Source organism: Helicoverpa zea, chromosome 13 (assembly GCF_022581195.2).
Source record: "Helicoverpa zea isolate HzStark_Cry1AcR chromosome 13, ilHelZeax1.1, whole genome shotgun sequence".
NCBI lineage: Eukaryota > Metazoa > Arthropoda > Insecta > Lepidoptera > Noctuidae > Helicoverpa > Helicoverpa zea.
This window is the reverse complement of record NC_061464.1, coordinates 11528566-11542656: the sequence shown is the minus strand read 5'-3', so window position 1 is coordinate 11542656 and position 14091 is coordinate 11528566. Positions and strand designations below refer to the sequence as shown.

General features: G+C 38.9%; 2 protein-coding genes across 2 annotated transcripts; both read left to right on the top strand.

The window, feature by feature from the left end:
- The first annotated feature begins 8522 nt into the window (after window positions 1-8522).
- LOC124635734 (prostatic acid phosphatase-like) lies at window positions 8523-12122 on the top strand. Its single transcript, XM_047171685.1, has 7 exons — window positions 8523-8695; window positions 9000-9110; window positions 9389-9625; window positions 10489-10668; window positions 10876-10996; window positions 11213-11424; window positions 11860-12122. The coding sequence occupies exons 1-7, from the start codon at window positions 8597-8599 to the stop codon at window positions 12043-12045; spliced, it is 1146 nt and encodes a 381-aa protein (XP_047027641.1). The 5' UTR covers window positions 8523-8596; the 3' UTR covers window positions 12046-12122.
- A 1102-nt stretch (window positions 12123-13224) lies between these two features.
- Window positions 13225-13821, top strand: LOC124636075. The gene has a single exon (XM_047172026.1). The coding sequence runs from the start codon at window positions 13225-13227 to the stop codon at window positions 13819-13821; it is 597 nt and encodes a 198-aa protein (XP_047027982.1).
- Window positions 13822-14091: the final 270 nt, after the last annotated feature.

Here is a 14091-nt window from a genome sequence, read left to right as displayed (position 1 = left end):
CGATATTAAAGTTTTATGAATATTTTTATGTCTATAGATATTGTTTCATATAACCAAACTTGTAATATTCCTAATCTCACGCACGTCTTCGTACGCTTTACGTTTAGAAGAATCGTTAAAAGGATTTTCTATGTGTTCTTTTTCGGCATTATTTGATTATTTTTCTCTATCTTCATTTCTACAATCTCATATAATTGCTCAGCCACATCAGTCATCAGATTAATCATAAGGTTAAGCAACGCTTTACGTAGTCGGTCTATGGATGGGTGACGGTCTTGTCACGACGAGGTTTTCCGTGTTTCGGAAGGCACGTTCAATTGGAGACTGCCGGCTGTCATTTGAACATCTTTGGCAGTCGCTACGGGTGGCCAGAAGCCAGAAAGTCTGACAATCCTTTCTTATCAAGGTGTTCCTCGGGTAACTGGGTTGAGGAGGCCAGATAAGCAGTAAAATATTGGTATTCAGAGCGTCCGTTTAGTCTGGAAGTTTGTCAGCAAGAAAAGGCGAGGCAGATGATGACTCGCGAAGTCAACAATAAATTGATTATTCACTGTAATAATAAAATTATGCACGTAAAGATAATAACTTCGGCTACCTGATAATTTGTTTGCCTAAATTGATTTATCATTTTTAATTAGCTAATGTCATAAAACTGTTTATTTTATGCATTTGATTCTACTTTAGAAACGAATAGAAAAAACTCAAAAAGGGTAAGTCAAGAAAGGGTAGACGTTTCCGCAACCGGATAAAAAAGTTATGATTTATCTCTGCTCACACGTTCTACAGAAACCGAGATACTTTCCTATTAATAATATTAAGTATAGTCTGGACTTTGACAAAAAATAAATATGTTCGTACCCAGTCAAATACCTCTAGTGTAGATTGCTTAGAAGTTAAATGAACCATACATAGATTTAGCCAAAAGCCAATAGTTTCTACAAAATATTTGTCGAGTTCCAGAATTGATAATTAACTTTTACAACAATCGCCGAGTTAAAATAGTAGGTACCTTCTCATTGATGAAATGTTTGATTGAAATATTATTTTTAGATAACAATATCTATTGCAAAGTTCAAGGACCTTCTCCTATTATTTACGATGTTCTCTTTATAGAGTCCAAGATAATTTTAGGCTAGTCTGAATTTATACTCTGAAATCCATCTTGTTTCTCCAGATTGCAATTGCCGTGAGCGGCGTCCCGTGTTCGATTCCTGGGTTGAAATTGAAAAGGCTGATATCGATTTGTGGGTTTTAGAAACTTACACAAATCAGCTCAAAGTCTAGAACTTAGCGGTAAGTCTGAAATTATGAAAGACCTCCTCAAATGCTACTCAATAGCAGTTTTAGTTACAATTCCACGCAGAGGCCTTCAGGATTTAAGAAAATTCTGACTCTGCTTTTCTCGTGACTAAGCCCACTCTATAAAAATAAGTTCTTAGTGGCGTGCAAGAAATCCCGGAACACTTGCAAGCATAGTTTCTGCGAAGGGAATGTCGCACATGCATTGTGGCATGTAACAGCAGTTAGGCAGAGACTGCCATTAATAACAATATGATGATTTTCAATTGTTATCGAAATACGATCTAGCTTCAGTAAATAACCGCTACATAACCGCTTGAAGCAATCAGGGGCGACAGTTTCAAGCTGTCGACCGTCCGAATCAGTTGCCACTGCTTGAGCGGTTCGTGTATGTACGTCCATAGAACTCTGCAGTTCACTGAACAGTCGACAGCAGAGCTTGAAGCTGTCGCCCATTATTGCTTCAAGCGGTCCGTGTATTGCCGGCCTAAAAGTAAATATAAACCAAAAACTTGCAAAGATAAACCATCTCATCCTTGGTCTGACCATGGCCGAGACCACTGCAGTTACAATAAATCAAGTCGGCCAAGCCCCTCTTTATATAAATAGATAAAATCATAATAAAGAACAACAGTAATCCTTATACGATTGCGATAATACCGGCTTATTATACTTATATGCCAACTGATAAATTAATAAAAACCTCAATATAGATAATGATATTACTTGTAAAAACATAATTATTAATGTTCGTATACATCTTGACGTCATAGAGTTTAATATTGGATTTTAAATTTTTAACTAATTTAGGGGTAATTTTTTATTTTCAAGTAAAGAAAACGCGTACTACCAGCGTTCGGGGAAAATACGGTGATTTCGGTGTGATGTGGGGCTTACTCCCACTAACGAGTCCATCCTTTTTTCCATCTCTCACTGGCATGTCTCGTGGGTCCTGAATACCAACTTTAGGAAAGTCAAAGTTTTTATTTCATTTCTATTACAGGTGCTTAAGAAACGTCAAGCTAGTTGCGCGGTTCCAAAATGTGGGTCTTAGAGAAGAACCGGCAAGAAAGTGTTTACAATATTTTATGGGTTGATTCTGAGAAAATAATATAATGCAAGTTGAACTAGCAAGTCCTCCACACACACAAAGCCTCACACACAAAGAGCTCCTGAAGGCACATTATCATCATTATCATGTCAGGCACTTGCAATCCACTGCTGAACCTGAAGGCACATGGTGGGTTTTAGTCAGTGAGAGTCTGACACTCCTTTACGTTACGTCGCAGTCACAGCGAGAAACGTCATTTGATTATTTCCCATCGAAAACGTGGGTATCGGGTTGCCCGGGCAACAGGATTTTGGAGTTCAGATATGCAGTCACTTCATGTAAAATACTGATGTCCATCAACTTTAGGAAAAGGCTAGGCAGGTGATGATCAAAAACAAACACAGTAATGGACTTTATTTCTTTTAAATATGCAGTGAAGAAGAGAAATTTGTTTATTTACATTTTAAAACAATACTAGTTCCCTTTGGTGGAATATCTTTAGAACAACAAGACAAACTGAATGGACGCCATGACACTTAAGTTTAGTATTACAAACGACTCGTAGGAGCATACTTTGGAGCGAATGTCGGAGATGCGGAGCACATATTTGTTGTAGCAATCATTATAGGGGAAAATTCTATTTAAGTATCGTTATGTGAAGATTTTAAAAGGATGTAGAATCAACCATTACTTTCTAAGAAAATGGTTACAAGTCGGTCATCATGGACAGTTCGTTTTTTTTTGTATAATGTAATCGTCATCTTCCTGCCCTGTTCCCAAGTCATTTGGGGTCGGCGCAACATGTCTTTTTCTTCCATTCCCCTCTGTCAGACGTCATACTTACATCCACTCCCTTCTGCTTCATGTCCTCTTTCAGGCAATCAATCCATCTTTTCCTCGGTCTACGTCTGCCTCGCCATCCCTCCACATTCATACTTAGCACACTCTTCGTAGCATGCGTTTCACACCGTCTCATTACATGCCCAATTTTGTATAATGTAATAAGGTTTAATATTTTCACTGGCATGGAATGCAATGGAACCGACTTGTTCATCAAAAAATTCTTGCGTATTGTCTTTGGCTCGAAAAAAATGAATATGGTTGAATTTATAACAAAAAGGCATTTTTACTAACAGGTAAATATTATTATAACCGAACAAATAAAATTGAACATAAAAGGATTGTTCGCTACAAACACAATGAATAGTCATAAAAATTCTATTCAAAATATTAGTGCCAACACAGTAACGCAACATTCAATATTTGACTAGAAACCCCCGTAAGACTGCCTGTGACTGTCGAATGCCTAAACAGAATATCACGCCCAAAAAAGAAATCGAATAGCAAAAATCATAATTATATAGCTCCCATATCTATTAGTACGCCTATCACGTAAAGTGGTTGTAAAAAAATGACTGCTTTATACTAGAAAACAGTCAAGTCACCCTGATCAAAAACTGTGTAGGCCCCGCGTGGTCAATTCATGTAATATGCGTGGGAACCACGGCTCCGCTAGGCGTGCAAACGAAGTCATAAAAATGGATAAAATATGACAAGCTCGGTATTACCAAGATTATCTTTATAGCTATTGATAGTGGACGAAATTAATAATACATTTATAATTCAATGATATGCCTTATATTGGGGGCTTGGCCGGTGCTATTGATCTTGGAGTGTGCACTTGGCCTAGGCAAGGTCGAATGACATGTTAGTAAATTGTAGTTTGGCTTTTTCTTTTTGACTCGTAGCGTACAGGCTACCTAGATCATTATCTACCAAGCCTTTTCTTAACACCGTTCGGATTTACTTCCAGTCTAGCCGGATGCAGCTGAGAACCATTTTTACAAGGAGCGACTATCTAGCCTATCTGACTCTGATCTGACCTCCTCAACCCGTTACCCGGTCAACCCAATACCCCTTGCTAAGACTGCTTGTCTGCTTTTTTGGTCTCTGACCCATAACGACCAGCCCGCCATCACCTCACCAGTTTGTCGTGCCTTCCGAATTATCATATTTATCTTCCTCTCTTTTCAAAATTCAACACAAGGGCAACCGAGAAGAATCTTATTCCGCTGTGTGAATTGACTCATAGAAATGTATGGAAACGCGAGTATTCTGATTGTTTGAAAAAAGATGTATGTATGAGGTGTAAAAGATTTGACTCCTAACAAAGATCATTCACAACGAGAGTTGAAATTGTTGACATTTCAACTTTCTCCAACGTAAATGAAAATATTTCAAAGTCTTTCGAATATGCATTTCATTGCACGAGCTCCCAAATACGGGTTGTTATATTTAAGGGTACATCTACACGGTGCAAGTAGCTTGCGTGTGTTAAGGCACATGCGCTGGTTACATGCATTTTAAAAACTCCAGCGACTCACGCATGTAGCAAAGCAAAATACACACCGGCGTGCTCTTGTCACTTACGCATGTTAACTTGCTCCAGCTACATGCACCGTGTAAACGCACCCTAAGATATAGTCTCGAGTTGATATATTGTGTGTTACGAACTTTAAAAAGGCGCGAATCATTTTCAACACTACAATAAAAAAATGACTATCGAATTCAGCACTTATAACTACCCAGTCATGCTGACTAGACAAAATAGCTTGGTTTACAACATTTGTCACGCCCACAGCATGCATTTACATCATCATCCTCCGAGCCTCTTCCCAACTATGTTGGGATCGGCTTCCAGTCTAACCGGATTCAGCTGAGTACCAGTGCTTTACAAGAAGCGACTGCCTATCTGACCTCCTCAACCCAGTTACCCGGGCAACCCGATACCCCTTGGTTAAACTGGTGTCAGACTTACTGGCTTCTGACTACCCGTAACGACTGCCAAGGATGTTCAATGATGTTCAATGGCATGCATTTACATATTTATCATTAATCTGAGACTAAGTTTAAGCTCATAAATTACTACTAATACTTCTGCACTTTGATATTTCCTACTTTTATGGCACTTAATTGCTTTATTTTTCTGCTGCGATTCCAAATCTTAACACGTGCAGGGATTTTATGTTTATTTCTATGTTTTTACATTTTCTTATAGGTTTTTTCATAATTATGGGATGAACGTTGCCTTACCTATACGAGCCCATAATGTGGGAGATTTCCCAAATTCACATTACGGGAGTCTAAAATTATGTGGTGATGACAACATACATAAGTATGACCAAGTATTATTCATACTCTATTGAACAGATTTAAATTTAACATACACTTCAAGTGGCTAGGTACTCTAGAGCCTACAATGAACATTGTCTTCTTTTTATCCGGATCTGAGTTTTTAATGAAAAGAAGACAGAAAAGCAATTTGCATTTACTATCTTCTCAATTAAGGTCCGTCATTTTTTGAGAGAGTACCTACCTCGCATGTAATCCAACACTGAAACCACATTGGAATAGTTTGTCCTATTAATTTTACTACTTAATTTTTACGGTTTATATTGAAGGTACTCGTGATTGCAATCAAACATTTCATCGGCCTGATACCCGATCGTTGTAATGTGCACACTACCATTTATCTCCATACTGATTTATGAGCCCGATAAAATTATCGGCTTATTAAAAATTTTCAATGGGCGGGAGCTCGTGAACCACGCGTTATGGCTGATGATAACATGTTGACTTATTATTATTCTTTATTCTGGAAATTGACGATTGATTCACCCGTGCATCAGCATGTTAATGTCGGTCGTGCACCTAATCTGTCTCCGGTCGTGTCCTATTGCCGTCCCATTATGAGAGTGAAGGAATAGGGAGTGCACCTGTGTCTGCGCAAATGCTTGTGCGCTATAATATGTCGGCTAGGAGGACATCATCATCATCATTCTTTATTGTACACAAATACATTCTGATACTTGGAAAACAGAATTGATGTACAACGGCGAGCTTAACCCAGTGTTGGGTACTCTTACAGCCAACCTCAGAGTGATTCGATGACCCCATCGAAGGACAATGTATTTACTGATAAAAAAATATACAGGCACAGCTGCATATTTATAATACCTGTATAGGTACTTAGGTACATAAAATAAAAATAACACTACCTTTATACTTACATAAAAAATATATACAACTACCATTACTAAGTGAAATATAATCAGTAATGAATTTTATAGATACCACGTTGGCTTCAGTAAGTGTGCATGCGTCATTACATTATCCAACCTTTAACCCGAAAATCGTATTTGAAATAAGCGTATCATGCGGCTGCGTCTATAAGTAAATCTTTACTATGTATTATTATTCCAACTTCCTCATTGGTCTAGCTGAAGCATCCCACGTTCCCGTAGCGGGTAGAAATCGCTTTGCGGGTTTTAGAAACTTTCCCAAACCAGCCCGAAGTCTGGAAGTTGGTGATTGATACACCCGTGCATCGGAGAACACGTAAATGTGATTCCTGTGCCGGTTGTGTCCGATTACCGTGCCATCAGGCTATGAGAGTGAAGGAGTAGTAAGTGCCCCTGTGTACACGCAAATGCTTGAGCACTATAATATGTCCTGCGCAGTTGGCTAATCTTCTTCTTTCTCCTGCCCTGTTCCCAAATATTACTTGGGGTCGGCGCAATATGTCATTTTCTTCCATTTTCCCCTGTCACTCGTCATACTGACACTCACTCCCTTCCTATTCATATCATCTTTCAGGCAATCCATCCATCTTTTCTTAGGTCTTCCTCTTCCTCTCCATCCATCTACATTCATACTTAGCACACACTTTGTTGCATGCGTATCATCCCTCCTCATTACATGTCCATACCACGACAATCTTCTACTTCTCATCTTTTCTGTAACTGGCGCTACTTTCAGACTTCCTCTAATGTAATCATTCCTCACTTTATCCATTCTTGTAACACCACACATCCATCTCAGCATTCTCATTTCTGTTACATGCACTCTCTTCTCGTCCCTCTTTTTCAATGCCCAACACTCCGATCCATACAGGACGACAGGTCTAATGACGGATTTGTAAATTTTGCCCTTCAGTTTGAGGGGCATCCGCGGGTCACAAATAGCGCTAGTTACCTGTCGCCACTTCATCCATCCAGTATTGATCCGATGCGTAACGTCCCTGTTCACCTCACCGTCACTTTGGACGAGTGAACCAAGGTACCGGAAGTCGGAGCAAACTGGTAGGGGCATGCCGGCTAGGGTTATGGTCATGGGTCCCGAAATACCGCCAAAATCACAATGAAGGTATTCGGTTTTACTCCTGCTCACCTTTAAACCCACTGTCTCCAGTCTCAGCCGCCATGCCTCCAATCTACTCTGGACCTCTGGCCCACTCTCCCCCACCAGAACAATGTCATCGGCGAAAAGCATACACCAGGGTGCCTCCTCCCGTATATCTGCCGTAAGCGCGTCCATTACAAGCAGGAAGAGATACGGGCTGAGGGCCGACCCTTGATGTAAGCCAACACCTACACTGAAGCTGGCGGTAGTGCCCGCTGCGGACCGGACTTCTGTACGGCATATATATCCGTTCTTCTCTCTACAGTGCAGGTATTTGGTGGCTTAGGCCACATCTTCGGTCCTTATCTTGTAGGCTACCACCCACATTACTGTACCTTAGACCAGCGTTGCACTCATCTTGGTTTTTCTGGTACTCCAGGGTGATCACATCAATGTTGATAAAATCTTCTCAGGTAACAATGATCCAAAGCCAAATATCATTTATTTTATTATTTCACGTTTCGATTTACCAAATTTATAATAATATGAGTCCCTTTATTATGTAAATATAATTAAATAAATTAAATTACAAAAAATTTCAGTTCAGTCATTTTGACAATTTTGGCTAATCTCCTTATATGAAAACCACCGCCTTGGTCGGCAATCGGCTGGGAGGAAATAGTCATGATCATGGGTGTGCTACACAATACACAACCATCCACCATTCCGAAAATCAAACAACGAGAAATTCCTAAGAATTAACAGCAAGACTCCCTTCTTCTCATCGATCTGCTGAGAAATCGCTGACCCACAAACAAACCAGAGAAACAGGTGTGTTTAATATTAGATAATATCAATATTCAGCTAATACAGATAAAGCAATCACCATTTGCTCCTCGCGTGTGCCTAAAATTGTTTTCACACAAACTTATCTACAGCAAGTCATCGATAGTTAACTCATAAAAAACAAATCATATATATTCGGTAGTGAGGAGTCAGTATTCATATTAGCATCTGACTCGGCCTAGTAGACTAATATCAAGAAGTACAAGCGACTCGTACAAGATGCTGAAGTACATCTGCGTGCTGCTAATATCTCTAAGTGCAGTCTGTTACTGCCAAGACTCCGTCACTGACGGTACCGAGCTCCTGCTCACATTCTTGGTAAGTCACAATAAAAAACTTGGGACTCTATAAAGTCAAAAACAAAACACAAATAAAAGTACGCTAGCTGTGGTCGGTGGTTGGGCGGTGCACAATCCATTTCATACGAAGATTCCCTCTAAAGAAAGAGAAACAAAGAACGTTTAGATGAGTTTGATTCAAGGATGAATAAAAATTTCTGAAAGCCAGAGGTCTGACAACGAATCTATATCGAGACTCGAGCCACTTCAATCAAAACCTTCTTTACTTCTGACCACTATCTTCAACGACATGAATCTGGATTAATATTTTTTGTTTATTACAGATCCATCGCCATGGAGACAGAACACCATTGACATCAAGTTTGACCTACAGCAACAACCAGGAAGCTCTGATCGAAGCATCTGCTCAATACGGATATGGACAACTTACTGATGTAAGTAGAATCACTATTCAATACCACATTTCACTTGCGGAGGCATTGGCTGAGCTCATAGCTCAAACATTCGGGTGAATCAGTACATTTAACTTGAGAGAAAATCGGGACAAGTCCCTATGAGAGATCATAATTAAAGCTGATAATAAGTATTATTAGAAACAAGAAAAAAAAACAAAACCCAGTCTTCCCAAAAGATATCGTGGTAATCGGTGACTAAAACTGAAAGTAAGACAAGTAGGCATTATACATAGTGACATTATCCTCATTTCTTTCAGGCCGGTAGACGTCGTGCCTACCAGCTAGGCCAGCACATTCGTCGTCGGTACGATGGTCTCCTGTCCCCCGCCTACAACAGGTCAGAGATCTACATCCGCTCCACCGACTCCACCAGGGCCAAGATGACCGTCCTCTCCGCCATGGCTGCCGTCTACCCCGCGCTTGAGGACAACTGGAGCGCTGACGTCAACTGGACCCCTGTGCCCTACACCACCGTGCCTGCTAAATATGACTTCGTAAGTGATTTACCTCCCATTCCCATTATCATCATCATCCCCCCTATTTGGTCAGATATTAAAGGTAGGGTAGGGATACAAGAAATAGGAAATGTGTTCTGCGGAAAACCATTTCCCCAAAATGCTACTTTGAAGAAAAGTATTTTGAATGGAGCATTTGATTTCGGTATCCAAAAAATAATAATTGGTTAAGAACCAAAGAAATTATAAATATAGTACTTGATGATGAATGATTTCAGCAAATCTTTTAAGTCAAGATTAATTATCACGAACCTTCAGATCAATAACAATTGACTGATTCTCCGAAAATCTATATTTAGGAATTTCTTCAGTAACAAGTAACATTCCAATTCTGGCAGAAACATTAATTTAATCAATAGTACACATTTTGATGAAAGTTATAGGCTGTTCAGTCAATTGATGACCCTTAATTTAGTAAGTATTTGAGCAAGTAGATACCTAATCTATCAATTCTGTAATCAATTGTTTGTGGACTAGTTATGCTCTTGGATTCGTTTGTAAAAGTTAGAATATTCCATTTTGTTGTATAATCGGGGACTGAAACACAGGTAGCATTCCGAGCCTTTCAGAATAAAATGGATTACCACAGTAAAATAAATAATGTCCTTTTTCAATCCTATTAAATTAAATGCAATACTAGCATAACACTGACTGAAAATATGAGTTTAAAAATTACCATTTATTTATTATACGGTATCTCAAATTAAAGCGCAGGTACATAAAAATATAACCCATCCCGCTTTGGCTAATAGCCATTAGCTATTTAATCAAAAACATACTTACATACATAAAATCTTACTTTCACAGTAATAGGTCTCATAAAAAACTTGTACGTTTTACAGAACTTGGCGACCACCAACTGCCCATACCTCCTCTCAGGCGCGACTTTCGACACCACTGCGGCTTTACCCGACTTGTCGGAATACACTGACGCCTTGGACCAGTGGTCCGAATACCTGGGCTTTAACATCACTGCCAACCTTATGTATGCCTACGCCATCAATGACCTTTACACTGCTCAGGTAATCTATACTAATATTATAAAGCTGATGAGTTAGTTTCCCAAAATTTTTGGTATCTTAAATGTTTCTAAATTATAAAAAAGTTATCAGAAAACCTCACAAAATATGAATCATCTTCGTTTAAAACAAAAATCCATCTTTAGTTTGAAATACTTTAGAATGGCCAAAAAAATCTTCCTAAAATAAACCAAAAACTTTAATTCACAGTTGAGCCTTGGAATCCCTCTGGACCCTGCAATTGAAGACATTTACCCTCAAATTGAAAAAATCGCTGGAATATCTTTGGACTGGCTCTTTGGCAACGGCGATACCGTCACTCTCCAAGCTGGTGGGTTCATTCATACCAAAAGACTTAGACATCATCATTATCATCCTCCTGCTCTTATGTCATTTTTATTTGAGTCGTTTCACAAAAGTCTTAAGAAATATGAAACGAAACGAATATTTTCTTTAGCAAGTCCAGTTATACAAAATCTGAGTCATCCCTTTGATAAATTATTGTTAAAATTAGCATATAAATACCTATTCTTTATTTTCATTCCAGGAGTACTCCTGAACCAGTTCTTCACCGTAGCCGACCAGCTCATTGCTGGAGAAGATGTCCAAAGAGTCCAGATTTGGTCTGCCCACGACTTGAACGTTTTCGCCTTTGAAGGAGTGACTCAGGTCGCTGAGAAGCAGGGAGTTCCTAAGTACGCTTCTGCGTATGCCTTGGAATTGAGGCAGGTCACTGAAACTGGAGAGTATGTTGTTGTGGTAAGTTTAATTATTTGTTTCCTCCTAAAATTTTAAATTTTTCATCATCCTCCGAGCCTTTTTTTCAACTATGTTGGGATCGGCGTCCAGTTTAACCGACTCTGTAGCTTTTTAACAATTCACTCTAATTCACCCTGTTTCTCAAAGAATATCTAGGACTTCCCTGGAATCTCTCTTGTTTTACTTATTGGTTGAGATTCTCGATTGTTTTTTACAAATATAACTCATATTATGATACTTAATTTATACGCCTGTTTAATTACAATGACAGTAGCTCTACAAGGGTATCTCACATGTCAGCAGTGGTTGTACCTACCAATTTCTGCCTATAAGAAGGCCTGCCTTTAAACAGGATTCTAAAATTGCTGTATCTTTAATTCAAGACCTTAAACTTAGTAACCAGGAACCCAATTTAACCAACTTGTCCAATTCCAGCCAGTATACCTGAACACTCCCAGCGAAGACATTGTCACATACCTGGAGATCACTGGATGCGGTTCTCTCTGTGAATACGAGAGCTTCCGCTCCATCACCGCTGACCATACCCTGGATGAAGACACCTGGAGGACCAAGTGTGGCTTCACTGAGGACATGGAGATCGATACCTCTTCCATCGATTAAATTACGATAATTTATGATGCCAGATACCTGATAATGATACTCTATTAAATGATAAGCATTATTATTTTTATAAAAAATTGTTTTAATTTATTGCTTTTTATAGCATGTCGTTTGAGGAGGATTTTAAAATAATTTGTTTATTGGTGCAACCTAAAGGTATGGTTCGTTGCAGTTTGGGAAATCCCGCCAATAATTGGCTCACTGATAGTATTAATTTTTGGATCATGAAGAAGAAACTCATTATTTTGACAGTCGAGTAATTTTTGAAACTTCAATGAATTTCTGATATCAAATATATAATACAAAATACACAGGGCTGCGTACAGTTGCACATAAGGATAATCAGTATAATATAGACTTTGACTATAGATCAATCATATAGACTTTGGAACACTCTGGGTTAAGCAATATAGCTTTCTGCAATTATTAAAACATTTTTGAAAGGCCATTTCAAAACACTATGATCATGTGTTTTTCATTGCTACTAGCAATTCTTCTAGATATTGGGTAACCCCATGGTTCATAATGAGATGATAAATGTTGCGTTTTTCATTAAAATTTTACTATCAGTTTAACTCAATATTGTTATCACCTGTCCTGCCAAGTCGGTACAAACTACTTGACAAGAAAAATATCGAAACCACAACAAAGATAATATTCTGATCTCTATCAATGACTCACACTTAGGAAATACCTTTGCCCAGAGGTGACATTATATTGTCGATCATTTTATCTATACGTGTTACCTAATATTCTAAGCTGATTTTTTGATGGTCTTAAATGCTCCGAAACTTCTAAATCGATTAGAAAAATTATTTCATGACACTTTTGGGAAAGTAGTTATCTGCGGACGCAGGTGACACCGCTAGTGGAAACTAATCATTCGTATACGTAATATAAAACTAGCTTCCACCAGAGGTTTCACCCACGTTCTGATGAACCTATTTCGCGCAACCGGATAAAAGGAAATCCTAGCCTTTCACAATCAATTGGCTATCTAACACTAAACCAGACTTTCTGATCGGAGCTGTAGTTCTTGAGATTAGAGAGTTCAACAAGCAAACAATTTCTTCAGCATTAGTGTGAAATGGGCCGATACGTTCTCCATGTCGTATGGTTTAGTGTCCAGAGTTAGACAGTGAGGGATAACATCACCTAAACTGTTTAACCTATACATTAATGACGATCGTTGAGCTCAGCAGTAAAAAAACGGGATGCCGCATTGATGACGTCAGTGTTAACAACATCAGTTACGCGGACGACATGGTGCTGCTGAGCCCAACGGTTAGAGCGCTTAGAGAGCTGCTTAAAGTATGCGAGGACTATGCACAAATGCATGGACTATCTTACAATGTAAGAAAAAGCGAGCTCCTGGTCTTTAAGGCTGACGGAGGTAAGTGTCCAGAATCTGTACCAGTAGTGAAATTGAGCGGTCATGAATTAAAACGGGTCTATCAGTTCAAGTACCTGGGGCACTATGTAACTGACGACCTTAATGACCACGTAGACATAGAAAGGGAACGTAGGGCGCTGGCGGTTCGATGTAACATGTTGGTACGCAGGTTCGCGCGCTGTAGTGCTTCAGGTATGTTCGCGCAGGCACACTTCGATGACTTCTATGCAATCATACGCAAGAAATCCGCGTCGTTGCTCTACAGAGTGCGGGGCAGCCCCAACTCCATCATGAGGACCATAGCGGAGAGGTACGACTCCCCAATAATAGGAGGTATTGTTCGTAATTGTATTACGCGCAACAACCTCGTGTCTAATATGTAAGTCTTTTGTTTTGTTTTGTTTTATATTTTATTTTTACTAATATAGTTTTTTCATAAGTTTATTTTAACTAACATACTATGGATGCCACTTATCTGAAATAAAAACTATTTTATTTTATTTATTTGTTTATTAATAGGGATAGAAGGATAGATGACAAAACTTTGGGCTTATGAACCACGTTATCACTTTTAACAATCTTTAGAATATTTATCACAATTTATGTCCAAACATTACACATTGATTACAGATTATCGTAATACTTACATTACT